The sequence below is a fragment of the Sus scrofa genome, chromosome 9, assembly GCF_000003025.6.
Source record: "Sus scrofa isolate TJ Tabasco breed Duroc chromosome 9, Sscrofa11.1, whole genome shotgun sequence".
NCBI classification, from domain to species: domain Eukaryota; kingdom Metazoa; phylum Chordata; class Mammalia; order Artiodactyla; family Suidae; genus Sus; species Sus scrofa.
In genome coordinates this window covers 34,601,803-34,622,026 of record NC_010451.4, presented here as the reverse complement: position 1 = coordinate 34,622,026, position 20,224 = coordinate 34,601,803, and the positions used below count along the sequence as shown (strand labels likewise).

The following is a 20,224-nucleotide window of genomic DNA, read 5'->3' as shown; positions in this document are numbered from 1 at the left end:
TGCCCTAAAAAGCAAAAAAAAAAAAAAAAAAAAGAAAGAAAAAAAAAAGTCAAATGACTTACTCAAGGTGACAAACCAGCTAGTGAGCAGCAGAGCCTCCATCAGCACCTGTTCCAAATACAGTCCCCAACCCCTGGGAGACAGAACACTATTTAGAAATTACTGGAATCCAGAAGCAGTTCCTCTGGACCACAGAGCTTTCAGATACTGAGAGTAGGAGCCCAAAAACCTGGATATTCCCTGCCTCTTCCTGTGGGTGGTGAAGACAACACAGCCCACATTGCCAGTCTTTCGCGGCTCAACCCCACTCTGACCTCAAAGCCCTTCTCTGCGCAGGGGCACAGGGTGGGATATATACTGTACACTTCATCACACATGCCCATCACACCTAGATCCCTGAGGGATAGGAAGGGCAGGCTGTGTTTCTCCCTGAGAAATTGACCCTGACTTGGCTAAGGTCATACCTATTGGAGCTCAAAGGAAAGCTCAGAATCCAGCTCCTTTGTTTCGGCGCGTTTCCACTTGGTCACTTAGTGAAATTTTGACTGCGTAGAATCTGATCTTCCTTTGTGTAAAGTACAAACTTCCAACACCAGTCTCCCTCCCTAACCCACTGTCACCTAGGCAGGAGCCACGTCTTGCGTCCCCTCTGAAGAAGTGTGGAGATTCTACCCTCTCCCACTCGCTCCCTGCCCCCGGTCTGGTCTCACATCTAAGTTTGAGGCCAGGGTGGTGAGAAGAGTCCCGGTCACAGTCACACTGGGCATGCTCAGTGGCGGAATGGGTTTCTGTCGGGCCTGGGGAGCCCCGTGCGCGCAGCTCAGGAGCCCGGCCGCTGGGGCGGAGTAAGTGGCTACTCCGCTCGCTCTCCCGGGACGCCGTGCCGCCCGCCCACTGCAGCCTGTGCTGCAGCTGCCGGCCGCCGGAGGGGGCGAACAAACGTCAACCTGTTGTTTGTCCCGTCATCATTTATCAACTCTCAGCACCACAAGGAAGTGCGGCCGCCACCCGCGCGCGGAAAGTTCAGCATGCAGGAAGTTTGGGGAGAGCTCGGCGACTAGCACAGCGGCCCGGGCCAGCGCGGGGCGAGCGCGGGGGCCAGAGAGCGGCGCGGCGTCCGTCCCGGGAGCCTATCCCGGCTTTTTCTTGGAGCGACGCTGTCCCTAGGTCGCTGATCCCAATGCACCGGCTCATCCTCGTCTACACGCTAGTCTGCGCAAACTTTTGCAGCTACCGGGACACTTCTGCAGCTCCGCAAGCGCATCCATCAAGGCTTTGCGCAACGCCAACCTCAGGCGAGATGGTAAGGGACTCAGATTCTATTTTTTAATTAAGCGATGCCTTTATTTGTTGTCATCATTATTGTCCCCCCCCCCTTTCAGTCTTTACTGTGGTTGTGTGTGGGAGTGTGTGTGTGTGTGTGTGTTTGTGGGGGGGTCTCCTGCCTTGTCCCCAGCCCTGAGAGAGCCCCTTCTTCCGGAATGGGACTGACTGGTATGGGACGCATTCCAGAGGGGGTCGGATGGGTCAGGTAGTTCATCTCCCTGACCCTGGAAAGTCATTTTGGTGTCCAATAGTCACTGTTATTAGGATCCCAAAGTTGCAGAAAGTTTCAGACTGCGCCGCCCCATGGTCAGGCTCTTAACCTTTTGGACTTGAAATTCAGTTGGGGCGTTAGTGATAGCTAGAGGGACTCGCGAGTGCTTTTTCTGGGTGGTTTATTTTTATTTTATTTTTTTAAGTGTTGGGGGGAGAGGGAATGATACGTTTCATAGGAAATGATAGCTGGAACAGAGTGAGAACTTATTTATTTTAAAGAGATAGCAGGGTGCAGCGCGTTGCCTTTTCATCCCCAGAGTGACTTTTCCAGTGGAGTTTGGCATGGCTTAGAAACTCATAATCTGGAAGAAAATGGCTTTTGGAGTTTTATCCGTACCCCAGGGTTTTCTTGCACAGAAGGTTTTCCAGCTCTTTGCAGGAAGCAAAGCTCTTTACACAACTATCCTATGCAAGGTCCCCAGCAGGCTTGTTTGTTTTCCTTTACTATGGGGGACACCTAGGTCATTGGATCCCAGCAACTTTAATTGAGTTTACTTTCTGGGCCTTCACCAAGATCTAAAGTTGATTTATTCCTCAATTCTCAAGTACAGCTGGCGTTGCCAGTAATTTGCAGCTGTTTCTGCCACCTACCTGAACTGACCCATAGGTTTTGGGTTTTTTTTCCTTCATCAGTAGTATCTTTTTTTCTGTCTGCTTGCTTAAAGTTCTAACGCATCCCTTAAGGAGATCACCAAGCTGTTCTTAATGTCTTCACTCTTCGAGCTGGCAGCATTTGACTGTTCTCTGGCAAATTTATATTAGCCTTCTTATTTTCATATCAGTTTCTCTCTTGGTGTGTCCTTAATTTGGAGATCACTGAACAAAACAAAAAGGCGTCTGATCCAAACAAAAACTTTATTATATTTTTTGATGCAAGTAGACTGGATTTCAGTGTGCTGAAGTCATATGAAGTGGAGGGAAAGCCACAGAGTCACCTCCTGGCAGAAGGTATATCAGAAATATATCACTCTATATTTGTAGAATTGCTTTATCACAATATTTTATGTTAAATATTAATATATGTTAATATTAGCATATGTTACATGCTAACCTTCCACCTTAAAGAACAAAATTTTCTTATTAAATTTTTTAAAAGGTTTAGGCTCAAGACTGAACTTTTATAATTGTGTTCCACTCATTAATGTGCTTCCACCAGGGACAATCTTTTACTCGTTTTTAGATTTGTTAATGTTTGAACTTTATATGCCCTTTTAGCTGCATAGAGTAAAATGCCATTTATAATTTGCATGACTTCATAGCCATAATTTTGTAATCCTGAGCTTCCCAAGTATCAGTTACAAGAAGTCAAGGACATAAAATGAAAAGTATGTAACCATTGCCCATTAATCCAAGATTTCTGACTAAAACCCAGTCATGCGGCTCATATCATTTTTTTTTTTTTGGAAAAGAATAATCTCTTTATTTTCTTGTTAAAACGCTGTACAACTTTCTAGTCTATGTGAGAAATACTATTGTGTTATCAAAAATTTGAAAACTATTTTAGATTTATTTCTTCATATTTTAGCTAAAGCTGTTTTATGGTTATTCACAGCATACACAAACACACAGGTACTTTGATTAGTTCAGATAGGTCAATACTTTCCTCACTGTTAATCTTATTTAATAAACAAGGCTAGGAAAGGGGAAAAGGTAGTTGGATTACAAGAAAATTGTTTTGCACAGAGTAAAAAAATTAACACATAATGGACTCTTAGTTGGGTAAATTTTCAAAAGGCTTTTATTCTAAAATGCTACAGAGCATGCATTCTCAGAGAGAGAGGTAATATTGCCTCAAAGGAATGCAATTGGATCTTAGGGACCAAAAAAAATCTTAGCTATTACAATGGTTTGTGGTCCTCCAAAGAGTCAGTACATATAACCAGATATACAGTGTATTTTTAGTATTACCATTCATAGGGAGTGGATGTGATTAGGGGAAAAAATGTCTGAAGAGGCTTCTTAAAGCAGGGGCTGGGGAATGACATTAATGAAGAAAAGTTTGAAAAACACTGCTGTAGAGTTTTTGGTAAGAAAGAATAAAGGGTCTTTGAAAAAAAATCTAGACATCATCTGGTGAATTTCAATGGCAACAATTGAGCTGATGAGAGAAAGTAATAACTTATTGAATTAAACCCTTTTTTATACTTGCTCTCTCAAAGTTCCCTTATTGCTCATTAAAGAGGACAATACTCTTGATCTGATTAAGACAGGGTATAAGTTTGGGGAGGACACAAACAGGGAAAACTGTAAGGGGAAGAGAGAAAATGAAGGTTTCTAAACATGATCTGGCCCTCACATTGTAAAATGTAGGAAATTATAAAAAAAAAAAAGTAGATATGCCCCTTAATACGGATTTTGAAACCATTGTCTAATGATAGAACTGTCTTTACATTTGAGTGGCATTGTTTTGCCCCTGTTGCTACTATTAGCTGCTACCTAATGCTAGGATTAAGAAAGGAACAAAGAGAGGAGTTCCTGTCTTGGCTCAGCGGAGATGAATCTGAGCAGTACCCGTGAGGACAAAGGTTCAGTCCCTGGCCTCGATCAATGGGTTAAGGATCTGGTGTGGCATGAACTGTGTGTAGGGAGCTGTGGATGTAGGTTGCAGTGGGGCTCAGATCTGGCATGGCTGTGGCTGTGGCATAGGCCAGCAGCTACAGCTCTGATTTGACCCCTAGGCTGAGAACCTCCGTATGCCTCGAGTGCAGCCATAAAACCAACAAACAAAAGGAACAAAGAGGACGGTCATCCCCTGTCCCTGGCATCCGTTGGATCCTGTTCGGCCTGATACAGTAATTTTGTTTTTCGATCCCCCCTGATACAGTAATTTTGTTTTTCGATCCCCCTGTACCTGACAGCTCCAGATAACAGGAGTAGTTAAGGAATGAATTGGAAATTGAATGTGTGAAGGTTGGTAAAAGATAATCCTCTGCCCAGTGTAGGAGGCTGCTCTGCTGCAGTCCCAGAACTCTTCATCACCATGCAGTCTTGTTCTAGAAGGGATGCCTGTGCAGCCCTTGCCAGCACTTGCAGAGTGACTCAAGGGATCCATTGGAGGAGGGTGGATAATTTGGTCCTTGTCTCCAGGAGGAAACTAGGGTCTATAGCTAAGAAGAGCTAAAATATAATAATTTGCAATTCTTAATTGAATATGTATACTTCCTTATGTCATATTTGTTATTCTTCCTCCAAATGATTTTGCAGAATCAGTGGATCCCCATTCCTGATCCACTTCTTGGCACAGAGGAAAGTCTTCCTTTAGCAATAGCATATTCTTATTTTAGTGCCTGTGCAGTTGGTTGCTTTTGATAATAATAACTGGCCACGACTGGTGTTGCTCAGAGTGTGAGTCAAGACCATGTGAAGGTAGCAATTAACTGACAGTATTACTTACTTATTTTCAAATCGAACTAGATAGAACTTCCTGCTTAGGAGGTTACGATTACAGATGTAGTCTTCATTTTCTTGACCCTTTTTTGCTTTCAGAAAGTACAGGTGTTAGTAATAAATGATTCTGAATATAGTTCTGTTTGGTTGTTTAATACGCCAGGGCTTAAATTGTTATCTGTTATCATTATCTAGTCGTAGGCCTGCAATTTTAGTAATTGTGATCTTAGACTTTTTTAAGCAGTTAAGCTTATTTCTTACATGGCATCAGTTTCTATTGTCCTCATTGATGACAGCACATTGACTTTGGTGCTAAGATCAGAGCTTAAAGGGAAGGTGACAAAACTGAGGGTAATAGCAACAAATTAGTTTTAGAGTATCTGAAAGCCAAGAATCGGATTATTATCTAAATCTTATGTTCTTCTGTATTTGTATTCTCTGTTCAACTCTAAGTGTATTAAAGCCTCATATTCTTGCAGAGTATGATGGAGATTGCTTATTTTATTTTACTTATTTTATTTTATTTTATTGTCTTTTTAGGGCTGTACCCAAGGCATATGGAAGTTCCCAGGCTAGGGGTCGCATCAGAGCTGCAGGCTACTAGCCTATGCCACAGCCACAGCAACGCGGGGTCTGAGCCCTATCTGCAGCCTACACCATACCTCACGGTAATGCTGGATCCTTTACCCACTGAGCAAGGCCAGTGATCAAACCTGCGTCCACATGGATATTAGTCGGGTTCATTTCCCTGAGCCAGAACAGGAACTCCAAGATTACATATTTTAAATGCAACATGGCTTTGACTTGCCACTATAGGATATATTACTTAATAAAGGTTCTTTTAAAGAAGCAAGTTTAGGCAGGTAGCTACAACTATATAGTGGAAGATGCCACAAGGTTGAGAGTTACAGTAATAACTATTGTATGTTCATTGAATAACAGTGATTTATGAATACAGGACTTTTCCTTTTCAGCAAATGAAAGCAAAACTTTATTGTTATAGTACAAGAAGATCAAACAATGGAGCAATGTCTCCAGAGTCACTGATCTCTAATGACCAATGATAAACCTGGGACTCTTGAGGGCTCAGAGAAGCCCATCATTCTGAGAGTCTGAGGGTATGTACATTTATGTATCTGTCCTTGAGAGCTGAGTCATGATGCAAATCATTTTCCTTCTGGAACTTACTCTTGAACTTTCTTTGCCGAAATGATATGATTAGTGTAAAAAAAGGCACTAGCTGAACTTTTTTTAAAAAAAAAAAATTCTTCATTGTATTAGAATAAAAGCCTAGTCCAAAATTTCTAAATTTAAGGCGTGCAGTGCCTGGACATCACTGAGGTCCCTCCACCCTGGAAACACTTCTGTAGCTCAGCATGCTAGACATTAAGTTTCGTTAACTGGTTCTGAGGTTTCATTAGGGTAATGCAAGTCACAAAAGTAACCTGGTTAATGTTTGACAACATTTTAAGTTATTTCATACTTCTGCATTTCAGAATTAATGCAATTTGAAAAGGAACTTTTTAATGTAATTTTTATGGGAAGGACAGTGTCAGCAAAAAGCTACAGGGGATAATATATACTAGCGAAAGGAAAGAATCCAAGACAAATGCTGCAGCAAAAATGTTCTAGCTCCCCATACAGTATTTCAGGACCAAATGTAAGTCCTAAATAAAGGATAAGCCCATGAGACACTAAAGTGCATGAATGCACAGACAGGAAGAAATATTTTCTTCCAAGGATTTTTTTTTTTCAGAACAATTTTTTTTCTTAGACGCAATGATGATGCATATAGTAATATGTCTTTTCTCTGCTCTACATAATGTATGGATGTATGCTGGCATCCATATAGTAGCTTTAATTTTGATAGACTAATACTGTGTGATTTGTGCTGTGCGCAGACAGGGAGGTCTATGAAAGTACCATAGAGCAGGCACATGAGCTGTCTTTCATTATGAAGAGTTATCTTTTCTGAGATTTATTTTTTGGTTTTTTGTTTTTGTTTTATTTTACTTGAGCATTTTTTTTGTAGAGTGTTTATAGTTTGGGGTGCAGTACTTTACCTATAAAAATGAGCCAAACATGATTCTTGATTTTTAAAATTTGAAATCTAGTGTAACTTCTTTGGACAGAGGGACCTCAGTGACAGTTGCTGAGGGTGGGCTCTCAGAACAGGTTGAATGTTCTGTGTTAGTTTTGAACAAGTCATTTCAGACCTAAAGTGAGAAGCTGCTGAGAACTGGGCATTTTGCTGAAACATTTAATAAGCAATATAGCAACAGCCTACTTTTACAGAATTTCACTATTCAGCAGCTTCAAGTATAAAACACAACCAAATAAATTAAATAAGTGGTAAACACTTAAAAGCCAAATCAGTGTCACAGTGTGTATAAATGAGTTCATAAAGTTCATGTGGTAACACTAAAGACCCTTTTCCTTTACTTTCCATGTAGTTCCATCCCACTTGCATATGTGGTTTCCGTGTTCATGGCAGAGCAGGATCATGGTGTTAGAGACAGGACTGATTTAATACATTCACACCAATAGCAGTAGTTTCCCTGCCTCCTCGTACTTTTTCAGCATTCATAAGGATTCATAAGGCCTGAGCAAGCCCAGATGGTGTAGGCTTCTTACTAGATAAGGGGGGAGTAGTTCCAACTTTCAATGGATTGAATATCTGTATATTGAAATTCCACCCCACCCCAATGTGATAACATTAGGAGATGCAGCCTTTGGGAGTTGATTAGGTCATGAGAACAGAGCCCTCATGGATGAGCTTAGTGCCCTGACAAAAGAGACCCCAGAGAGGAGTTCCCATCATGGCTCAGTGGTAATGAACCCAACTAGGATCCATGAGGATGCGGGTTCGATCCCTGGTCTTACCCAGTGGGTTAAGGATCTGGCTTTACCATGAGCTGTGGTGTAGGTCGCAGATGCAGCTCAGATCTGGTGTTGCTGTGGCTGTGGCATAGGCTGGCAGCTGTAGCTCCAATTCGACCCCTAGCCTGAGAACTTCTGTATGCCACGGGTGCGGCCCTAAAAAACCAAAAACCAAAAAACAAAAAATGAGACCCCAGAGATATCCTTGCCCTTTCTGCCTTACGGGGAGACAGCGCAAAGACATGGACTCTGCTGGTACCTCGATCTTGGGCTTTCCAGCTTCTAGAACTATAAAGAATACATTTCTGTTGTTTTAAGCCATTTAGTCTGTGGAATTTTGTTAGAGCCACCCAGATAGATTACAGCCTATCTCCATGTGTCACCAGGTAAGTACTGTAGTACAAGCCAGTAAAACTGATGATTTTTAGAGGTGTCTTTGAGTCATGAAGGAAAATTTAGCTTCAATAATCGATAAGTTTACCAGGATCAAAAATTGGAAGTGGTATTAGCTTAAGTACATATGGATTTCAACCAGGAAATTGTCACTATGACAGCCTTGTGGAAAAGAACAGTTGTAGCCTGGGTAATACTGAAGTTTATTATCATTTCTTACGTGATAACTAATAGATCTGTTTTGGTCGAGAGGGAGGTGAACAGGAATTTTATCTGCATTTTGAATTATACCCTGTTGGGTTTAGGATTCTTTATAACTTGTATGAAAATACAGAATACGTATTCCTTGCATATTTTTATCTGGAAAAAAAAGATTGGATTAGATACAGAGTTTGCTGATTTTTTTTTTCCTATAAAGGGCCAGATAGTAAATATTTCAGGCTTTATAGGTCATAAGGTCCCTATAGAAAGTACTCAACTCTCCTGCCATTGTGGCATGAAAGTGGCCAAATTCCATAAATGAATGCATGTGGCTGTGTTTCAATAAAACTTTATTTACAAAAACAAGCAGTGGGCCTGCAGGCTATAGTTTGCTGACTGCGGAATTAGAAAATCTGCATGCTCTTAGGTTGAAATGATGTACTGATCTTATCAAAACAATGGGGATAAAGGCAAAAATTAGCTCTTTGGTTAGAAAATTAAAACAAACACATAATTATGGAACAGAATAACTTGAGTTAACTTCACTTTAAGTTATGATGGATGGATAGATAGATAGAGATATATCTATATCTTTTTCTTCTAACTGGTTTCATTGAACACAGCTTATGCTTTGACAAATGTAGTTACCAAACAACAACAACAATGTGAAACTGGTGTTAGCTTTAATACTATGTCAGGATCAGGGAGGCAGCAATACTCTTATAAGTCAGACTCTGTTCAATATGAGAGTGTTGTGCTCTTGGTCTTTCTCCTGTGCCCGATTCCACCACTTTCTGACTCCTTCAAACCTATGTCCTAAACCCATGGGGTTTATTACTACCCTCCAGTCTTTACACTTTCTCTTCCTATTGGCTCCATCCTATTATCCAACACATGTTTAAGTTTCTTTGCATTCTCCCACAACAAATACAAGTTGTTTTAATTTTTTTTTCATTGTATAACCATATGAGCTTCTTCTATGGTACCATGTCTCATTGTCTCCACTTCCTGTCTCCTGTATCCGTTGCAATTTGAAGTCTTCCCCATCACTTCACTGAAGTGCTTTGGGTGAGGTCAATATGATTTATAGCCTCTCTATGATTGGCAGGTCTCTTCTTGACACAATCTCTTCCTTTGGTTTGACACTACCCCTGTTTTGCCTTAACTCCTCTTAAATATAAGTTTGAAACAATGATAGAAATAAAGCCAGAATTAACATAGTATTTATTTTCAGTTCTTTGGAGAAGCAAGATTAGAGAAGGTTTAAAAACTGTATCTTATGTTTTGTGCTATCTTTGTAACCATTATGAATAGTGAGAGAAGTGGGGAAAATCTTATAATGTAATAGGGATTTGTTAATATACAAAGAAAGAGCATTTAAGGTTTAAAAATTCTGCAAGTCCTTGATTTTCTTTTCTGTGGAAAGGTTCATTTGTGCCTTATGTTAGATTCCAGATATAAGTGATATCATATGGTATTTGTCTTTCTCTTTGACTTACTTCACTCAGTATGAGAGTCTCTAGTTCCATACATGTTGCTGCAGATGGCATTATTTCATTCTTTTTTATGGCTAATATTCCATTGTATATATATACTTGTGGTTGCCAAGGGGGAGGAGGAGGGAGTGGGTTGGTTGGGGAGCTTGGGGTTAATAGATACAAACTATTGTCTTTGGAATGGATTAGCAATGAGATCCTGCTGTGTAGCACTAGGAACTGTGTCTAGTCACTTATGATGTAGCATGATAATGTGCGAAAATAGAATGTGTACATGTATGTGTAACTGGGTCACCATGCTGTACAGTAGAAAAAAATTGTATTTGGGAAATAACTATTAAAAATAATAATAATAAAAATTATGTCATGTTATAACTTATCAAGCTCCATAATTGCAGTGTTTGGGGGGGTAGATATGTATATATACATATAAACTTACAATATTTTTGAAAATGTAATATTTATAATGACAGAAATATGACATTGAACAACCACATAGATTTTCCCCCTTATATCATTGAGTGCTGTTTTACTTATTTATTTTTTTTTGTCTTATTGACTGGGTCTTCATGAGCAACCACGTAGATTTTTTTCCCCCTTACATTGAGTGCTCTCTTACCTTTTTTTTTTTTTTTTTTTTTTTTTTTGTCTTGTTGGCTAGGTCTTCATCTTTCTGTCTGACCTTTAAATACTGGTATTTTTTTTAAGGTTCTGACCTTAGCTTAGCTTCATCGTCTTACCTTTTTCACTGTTTGTCTCTAGGGGATCTTAGTTTTGTCCAGAGTGTCAGTAGCTCCTTTTGTGTGAGTGACCTGTAAATTTATTTTTACTGCTTCTTCCTCTTTACTGAGCTCTCGACCTGTCTATACTTCACTACTTGAGGACTATAATGGGTGATCCCACTGGTACTTAAAGTGAATACTCCAATTCAGTAGGCCTCAGAGTAAAATAATTAGTTTTAAAAATATTAGGTTATTCATCCAGTGGTGAATTTATTAACAGTACCAATCCTTTTGTTATTGTTCTTCCAGACACGTCATAATTTTTTTGAATGAACTACTGAGTGTGTGTTTTGACCAGGTGTCACATTTTAGATGGGAATTGTACCACCCTATGTAGCCTTTTTGGCTCCCAATCCTCTTCAGGTGGAGTTGGAAATGCCTCTCTTTTCCCTGCATTTCCATGGTGCTTATTTATCTACATATCTGCCATCTGCCACTGGGAACGTATTTGATGTATTTAATGGAGCTGTGCATCCTCATTGTCTATTTCATTGCCTGGCACATAGGACTTCTCCTTAATAAGGTCTGAAGACTCAGCGCTGCAGCCAGTCCATGTCTTCTTTTTAAGACTGAGCTTTGGGCCACATGAGCCCTAGCAGATTATAAATGAATGGGAAAAAGGATGTTTAAACTCTGAACTAGGGTGACTGTAAGGTTTCTAATCATTGTCTGGGTGGCTGTTTTTACTATTGAACAGGACAGGGACTAGAAGAGGAAGAGCCGATGATGGAAGGTCATGGAAATAGAAAATTAATTTGTGGACACTTTAAGCTTTAGGAACTTGTGCGATATCCATGTGGATGAAATCTAGACAAGGCAGGTAAAAGAGACATGCTCATTTGCAGGAAATGCATGCACCATGAACATGAGTAATCAAGTATATCATCATGTTTTTAAAGTTTAATGATATTCATGTTTGTGAGTGTGTAATAATACCTGATATTCCTAGAGTACCTGTAACATGGCAGAATGCTTTCATAGCCATTATATATAGTGGCTGTGTGTGAATAAGTGGTTATTTCACAGATGACTTTGTTGAAAATGCCAAGATCCCATGTACTTTTAGACTGCTACCTTAGGCATAAGCATGACATTTGGGGGTTAATTTTGACTGATATGAATAAAATGTGAAGAATTTTCAACTCTCTCCCCCCCCCCAAGAAAAAAAGTCTCACACATACTCTGACTAAAATAAGGTGGTTTTTTTGGTATATCTTTCTTTTCCAGAATAAGTATTTGAGTACTTTTACACGAAGTTCCCACTACTTAATAAAAGTTGAAAGAAGTAGAAATAAATTAAGGATCATGAAACAAGCCTTAAAGTTGAGTCAGGATGATTGACTACAGAAAGCTCAGAAAAGAGTAATACATCTCTAGTCTGTTTAAAGATTTGTCTGTAGAGAAAGAACATGTTCACACTATGTATTATTTTACTGAGGGTTAAACAAGAGAGTTACTACTGAATGGAATAAAAAAAGTATACATTTCTTCTAAAAACTAAAAGTCTGTTGGTGAAATTGCTAAACATGGAATTAAAATATTTTTAGACACTCACTAATTAAAAAAAAAAAAAGAGGATGGTGTGCGAGCTATTTGGAATTTAGTTTAAGTACAGCGTATGGGGAGATTATTTAAATACCCCAGGAAGAACCGATGTGGCTTTATATTGTTTTGATTCAATTGTTTAGTTTACTACTGTTCACTAAACCCAACTGCAGTAAATATAAACACTACTCGTTCATTCAAGAAATATTTATTGAGTACTGACTACATACAAATCTCTGGATAAAGCACAGAGGCAGAAAGACCCGAGCATAAGGCACATTCTCTGTTACAGCTTAAACTTTGGTTGATGAGATAAAATTGTATGGGAATAAACAAAGGGTAAGACAGCGCCATCCGTGTGCCCCACTTATGTGACTTCACTTTTCGATTTTAAGACTCTGTCTTATTAATCAAATTACAAGCGCAAATGATCTATCCTAATATTTAGTTCGGAAAAAATGACATTGATTAAACTGTTGTTGACCACAATATTATTTGAAGGTTGAAAGACAAATCCTTTATTGGTTATTACTGTTACTAATTTAATAAAGACTTGAACAGAAAAGTAACTTTTAATTGTAGAACTGGGAGTCATATTTTCTTGATTTTAGATGTTAGGCTAAATGTTTCTGAACCATAAAAGCAAATAACAGCAAAAGAACGTACCAACTCAGGATGACGGAACATTTTAACATGTGACCATTGGGTGGCAGCAGAAAGAAGACAGATTTGTTCATCCTATTTTTTTTACTGCCTCCATTGGTTGGGGATGTCAGTTAAACTAGGGAAATTTTATGTTTTCCAAATACATTGAAAATATAAATGACAAATCATGGCAATCTGTCATTAATATACAACCATTATAGTCTATATGACTTCAATGAATCTTAGGTATAATTAAAATATGTCAAAGCAATTTACATGACTCTTGTATTGCTTTGTACTCTTTATGTATCCTGTTTGTATCTGTGTATAAAATTCTTGAAAGTCCAATTTAGAAGCATTAATTAGTTGAAAATCATTTTTTGAACAACAGTTGCATGTGCTCAGCCACTGGTCGACAAATTTTCTTTGAGCATATGGCCATCGAGTTGGCCACTCTAGACCTGCTCTAAGTCTCAGGAGACCCCTCATTGTTTGTCAGGTGAATGGATTTATCAAAAAAAAAAAAAAATGGGTTAAAAAAATGGATTTATCAAAAAAAAAAGTCACTTAGGAGAACAAAAAAAAAAAACATTATAGTATCAGAAGTGAGAAATCATCTTCTCAGAATGTTGCAGTTTCTGAGATTCCCAAGGAGATACAGAGCAGAGTGGTGAGCATGTCAAAGTGTAGGGATATGAAACCTGCAGCCCTCTACCTAGATACAGACAGTAATAGGTATAGGTGTGAAATACCCAGGTAATGGCTACATTAAAGATTTTTGGTTGTGTTTATCTAGCTTTAATAACAATTGCAAAGGGGTTTGCAAAAATGATCATTTGTAGTGAATGATTTGGGGCAGATTGGAAACCTACGTGTTGGGGTCTGTAAAGGCTGAATGATGCTCCTCATGCCCTAATTCTGGTACCTCTAACTGCAGCCCGATATGGCAAAGAGTCTGTTGATTTAGTTTAGGATCTTGAAATGGTGACATTATCCTAGATTATCTGGTTGGGTCCTGATACAAAAGTCTTTATAGGAGAGAGACCTAGGGAGATTTGAATGGGCAGAAGAAAAGGCAGTGTGACCACAGAAACAGATTTGTGTGATGTGACCACAAGCCAAGCAATGCCAGCAGCCACTGGAAACTGGAGGAACAAGGAAGAAGTAGCAAGACCCTGCCAAAACCTTGATTTTGACCCTTTGAACTTATTTCACACTTCTTACCTCCAAGACTCTAAAAGAATAAATGTGCATTGTTTTAGGCCAGTGAATCTGTGGCGATTTGTTCCAGCACTCATAGGAAATTAATAAAGGGTCTTTGATATGAAAGATGAATAGTTGAACTGCCTATTTGTTGAGCCCAGTTTTGTAGCTATTTATAAAATTTCAGTGGCCAATAAAGCTGTATTGATGTTTAGTGGTGCATTTTGACCTCTGTCTTTGAGAATGCTCTGATACAAGAAGTCTGACTTTTGCTCTAGTTCCCTATCAGAATATTTAGAAAATTCCTGTTCTAAATCTTATCTATAGTTCATATAAGATTCTATAGTCCTAATATAATGAGAAGGACAACGATCCTATTTCATCTTATTTTTATTGATTCTTAAAATTTTCTCTTAATCCAGATGTGTCATTTTGCGTTTGTTGGTTTATATGTTAATTCATTTGTTTATGGCACACAGTTTTGTTGTGAGACTATTATGTGTCAGCTTCTGTACTAAGTTCTGGGCCAAAGGTATTGAAAATGATATAAATCTTGTTAATTGACTATGTGATAATTATGTGATAATAGCTACCACCCACAGGGTGCTTGTATGAAAAGTATACTCATGTGCAATATGGATAAGTTCAATGATATTATATGTTAGATGATAGAACATAGAAATTTCTAGGTGGCATATTTACCAATACTGATATAAGGATTGTTAGAAATTTAGAGTTTAGCACAGAATCAGAGAATTCCAGTTGCATTTCTGAGGGCAGGTCCCTCAGCTGAAATTGAGCCCAAATTTTCTCACTCTAGGCCATCTTTGTCCAAAAGAAATATAATGCAAAATTTTGTTTTTTAAAAATTTTAGTAGCCATATAAAAAAGTACAAAGAAAAGCATGAAACCATGCACCGTTTTGATGTTATTTTAACTTGGTAAATCCCTAATATCCCCAGACATATATATTTAGGCCTTTAGTCAATGTTTTTTTTTTTCATCCTTTGTCTCTTTTTAGGGCTGCACCCATGGCATGTGGAGGTTCCCAGGCTAGAAGCTGAATCAGAACTGTTTCTGCCAGCTTATGCCAGAGCCACAGCAATGCTAGATCCGAGCCATGTCTGCAACCTACACCACAGCTCATGGCAGTGCCAGATCCTTGACCTGCTGAGCGAGGCCAGGGATTGAACCTGCAACCTTATGGTTCCTAGTCGGATTCATTTCCACTGTGCCACAAGGGAACTCCTAGTCAAATATTAAAGCTACTTTCCAAGCAAAAAAAAAAAGCATGAAGTTAATTGTAATATTTAATCTATATCCAAGTATTATTATTTCAGTATTTACTAAACATTATTTAAAATACTGAACTTTTTAATATTCTTTTTATCATATTGAGCCTTCAAAATATTATATGCATTTTATATGTACGTATAACACATTTCAGACTAGTCATTACTTATTTGAACAGCATAGTATCTTAAGATCACCTGTGTAGACAACACAAGTTATCATTGGTTTTTCCCCAACATAAAATATTGAATTTATGAAAACTATTTCTCTAGCTCTTTGTTGCAATGTGTTTAAATTGATTGCATCCCTTTTTAGGAGGTTTAAGAACCCAGTATGGGCAAATTTTATGTGATTTATATTTTATTTCCTTATTATATCAACATTGATAGTGTTGATATTTCTGACTGTTTTCATGTGTTCTCTTTTTAACGAAAAACTGTAGTCATTTCATAAACTTGCAGTCAGCCAGGCAACTCAGTTTATATGCCAGGTGCAAAATGTCTGATATTTGAGAAGCTTCTTATGAAAACAGCAGCTGGTGCTTTATTTCTCTGCTATGGATGGGAAAAAGCTGTGTTTAACCAGCACTGGTTTTCCTTTTCAGATTTACAACTTAATTTGACTTAGATAATGGTAACATTCCTTTTTATCACTTGACCATTTAAAAAAATTACTTTCTCTGGCTGATCAGTAAAAGATTTGTGAAAAACAAAATACTGCCGTGTGTTAGGAGTGTGGGTTAACCTATTATATATTTGATACAGATTTTTATTAAATAACCCATATCTCGGCTTTAGAAGTTTTAGACAGCGTCCATTTGGAACATTCCTTTTTTAAGGAAAATTAAACATAAAGACTGTTGTTTTGCATTTTAAAATTTCAGATCTATCATTTATTTACTTGGTAGTCCAAGAGCGAAAGATGATTAATAAAAGTTATCACAGAAATATAAATCATTTCTGCTTTTGCTAAGTGGCATATTTCTACCAAGTCTTTGGTTGGGTGTTTGTTGGCATGTCTTTTAAATCTGCTCAAGTTGAGTTGCTCATTTTGACGTCGCATCCCATGAAGGACCTCAGCACTGTGTACCTAGTTTTCAAAACAAACACCCAAGATTGGAAAGGCTAAGGAAAGCCAAGAAAGGCACTGATTCATGAGCTCAGAATCTCTTCAACAACTCCGTGTCAGGACACAGCAGCACTCTACTGTTGCTGAAAAACTTTTACTTGTTAGGCACTTTTCCTTTTCAGTGAATAAGTGGTTTGGGAAACAGTGACATTTTTAGTATGCCCTGGCGGTTGGTGTGCACCCTGCTCACTTACCTCTACCTAAAATTGTGCCATTCATTTTTATTGGTGTATCATCTGTCTTCTCCCAAGAATCTAAGCTCCATTAAGATAGATACTTTGTCTCTTTTATTCCCTACTGGATCACTGGTTTCTGGAATAGTCCCAGGTATATAGAAGATGCTCAATGAATATTTGCTGGATGATTGAGTGAACATCAGAAGATTGCAATTCAGGTGAAGCTCAATCTTAAACCAAGAGGAAAGTGTCTGTGGGTAGCATTAATGGGCTGACTTTGAAGCTAACAAAGCTTAAGCTTCAGGATCTTTCCCTTACTAGGCCTCTCCCAAGGCTCTGTTACCTAATTTTATATTTATAATTTGGTGTTCCTGTTCTTAAAGAGAACATCTCAAATTGTGAAAGTGTCAGACCCCACAAAATCAGGATGAGTCCCTGGCATTAAGGTATATATCTTGCCATTTGAGATTTGCTCTGAAGAAATGTGAAAATATCTTCTACCAGATGAAGACATTAATGCAGGAGGGGCTCTGTTACCCCAAGAGCTGGCTTAACTACATGACCTAGTCTTAATTTAAAACATTCTGAAAGACTGATGTGCTCAGTGATTGTAGTGCTTTTGTGTTACTTGTTACTCCCCTTCTACGAATTTCTGCTTCCACCATTGAGGTATATACATGTACACAGATCAAAAGGTCTGTTGTGCAGAAGTACCTCTTTATCCACTGTTGCACTCTCCATGGTTTCCGTTAACTGCTGTCAACTGCAGTGTGAAAATATTAAATGGAAAATTCCAGAAATTAAAAAAAAAATACCCATACATTTGAAATCGTGCCCCATTTGAGTAGTGGTGAAATCTCACACTGTGCCACTTGAGTCCACTGGCAAAGTGAAGCATTTTTTTGTCTAATATGTCTGGCCTTTCAGTAGCCATCTTAGGTTATGTTTTATTGAACAGCGGCCCCAAAGCCCAAGAATAGTGATGTTGGCAATTCGGATCTACCCAAGAGAAACCATAGAGCACTTCCTTCAAGGGCAAGGGTGAATCTCTACTTAATAAAGAAAAAAAAAAAAATCTTGTGCTGCGGTTGCTAAGATTTATGGTAAGAACCAATATTCTTTGAAATTATGATGAAGAAAAATGAAATTTTGCTGGTTTTGCACTTCATACTGCAAACGTGAAGGCCATAGTACATAATGAGTGCTTAGTTAAGATGGAAAAGGCTTTAAATATATACAATAAGATACTGAGAGTGAGAGACTGTGTTTACATAAACCTGATTACAGTATATTGCTATAATTGTTCTATTTTATTATTAATTATTGTTCATCTCTTATGGTACTTAATTTGTAAATTAGACTCTATCATAGGTATTTATATATAGGAAAAACAGAGTATGTGTAGAATTCTGGACTGTCTGTGGTTTCAGGAATCCACTGGGAGTCTTGGACTGTGGATAATAGGGAGACTACTGTATTTGCTCCCAAAAATACATCTTCCACTTGTACACCTTAATGTAATTACATAATTTAATAAATATTTTATGACCCTGCAAAATTTTTGTTTCCAAAAATATTTAAGTGAATACATTTTCCAAACTTTAATGGTGATTTCCTTAAAAAAAATATGTATTGTGTTAGGTATGAGTGAGACAATTAAACTATTATACCAAGGGTGAAAATAAAATATATCTAAGAAGCCTGAAGGGCTCCATTAATAAATTACTTCACATGTATCTTTATGTTTTCTGTACTTTCAAGAAAGAAAAATTAGAAATTTTGGATGACTTATGGACGTGGCTTATGCAAGAAAGATTACAAAGATTTTATCAGTATGAGACATACTGAAGGAGACAATCTTTGTACTTCATCACAACTTGGTCACTGGAATGCACATTTTTATGTTTTAAGCAAAAATAAAATGTAAAACTCCTCATTTTAAGTGGTGCTTTAAATTGATCAATCCAGTGCTGTTTCAACCATGTTGAGTTGATAAGAGGGTACCCAATGTCTGTATGGAAAAAATAATGTCTTAAAGAGACACATGTTTTATATCATAAAGCATCCAATTTATATAACAGAGCTTAGTGAAATTTATTATTATGAAAAGGAAATCTAGCCTGATGAGAGACTGTATAGAAATTAAGTATAGCTGAAATCCTGCCCCCACCACCTCCTAGCTATGTATCCTTGGGAAATTTCTCAACCCCTCTCAGACCTCAGAGATTGAAAGCAGAACACAAGAAAACAAGAGAAAAACCCCTCTATTATAAAGTGAATGTGAAGATTAGTTACTGTGTGAAGAGCTCTTAGCACAGTGTTAAACCAACAATACTTACAGAACAATAAGGTATTCAGATGTCTCCATTAAGTTGTTTATCAGGATTTTTTTACATTTCAATGTTTTTTTCAGGGTATATACCTTAAATCATAAAAGTTGTACCTTACTACAAGTAGTATTAGTGACTATTTTGACAGTGTATTTACATGATGAGTTCATAAACTCACCAAATTTTGGTGCTGGCAGGCTTCTTTGAAGTAGACTGGGCCATCTTGTGCTGTGTGATTGATGAAACCAAGTCACAGAGAATGCAGTGACTTGCCCAAAGTCACCCTGTGGATCAGGACAGGATCAATATTCAAGTACAAGTTTTCTGACCTCTCATCTGTTGCTCTTTCTACGGTATCACAGATGCCTCATGTCTATTGTTAGGTATCACAACTGCCATCTCAGTGAAGACTGATGATAAGAATGAACGTGGCCTCACCAACTTTCTTATTATATCATTGATACTGTCTACCTTTCCCTCCAAAGTTGTGTTCAGTTTGGGCTTTTTTATGGTAAATATAATGAGTATAATTGTTTTAGCATTTTGAACTAAAAAGTAGTGATAATAATTAAGAACTTGTGATTCTTCCTTTTTTCCTTATTTGTTAAAATTTTTGTTTATAATCTTAACCTTCAGTGTTCAACTTAACCTTAGTATTTTTAAGTTCAGGGATCAAGGTGGTAGATGAAGCTTGTTTGCAACCTATTCAGGAGCGACTTGACTTTTTAGCAATCTGCTTTCTGTATATAAAACATGAATTTCTGAGTTACCAGTCAAAGCTTTCTTTAACATCTAAAAACAATATGTACAAATGAGGCTTAAGAGAAAGGACAAAAACTTAAGCTGCCTTCAATAATCTTAGTTGGATTAAAAAATAGACACATCAGTTTTATCATGTGACCAGGAAAAAAATGTATATCCTTTCACTGTTTTTAAGTAGCACCTTGGAAATGAGCTTTGCTTGATTTATTTATTGAGTATCTACTGTGTGCCAGGCACTTTAGCTGCTAGAGATGTGGCAGTAAAAGAGACATGATTTTCATCTCCATCATGGAAGTCCATTTGGTGGGGAGACTCCCAAGACCAGTAGATCGTGTGCACCGGAGTAAGTGCTGTGAGCTAAACAAGCCCAGAGCACTGAGGGAGGGACCTTCATCCCAGAACCC

At 38.0% G+C, this 20,224-nt stretch overlaps 1 protein-coding gene across 1 annotated transcript in view; it reads left to right on the top strand.

Annotated features, from left to right (window-relative positions):
* Positions 800-20,224, top strand: part of PDGFD (platelet derived growth factor D) — a 232,592-nt gene continuing 213,167 nt past the window's right edge. The window contains 2 exon segments of the mRNA XM_021062718.1: positions 800-1,256; positions 1,259-1,303. Coding sequence (XP_020918377.1) covers positions 1,181-1,256; positions 1,259-1,303 — 121 coding nt within the window. The 5' untranslated portion in view covers positions 800-1,180.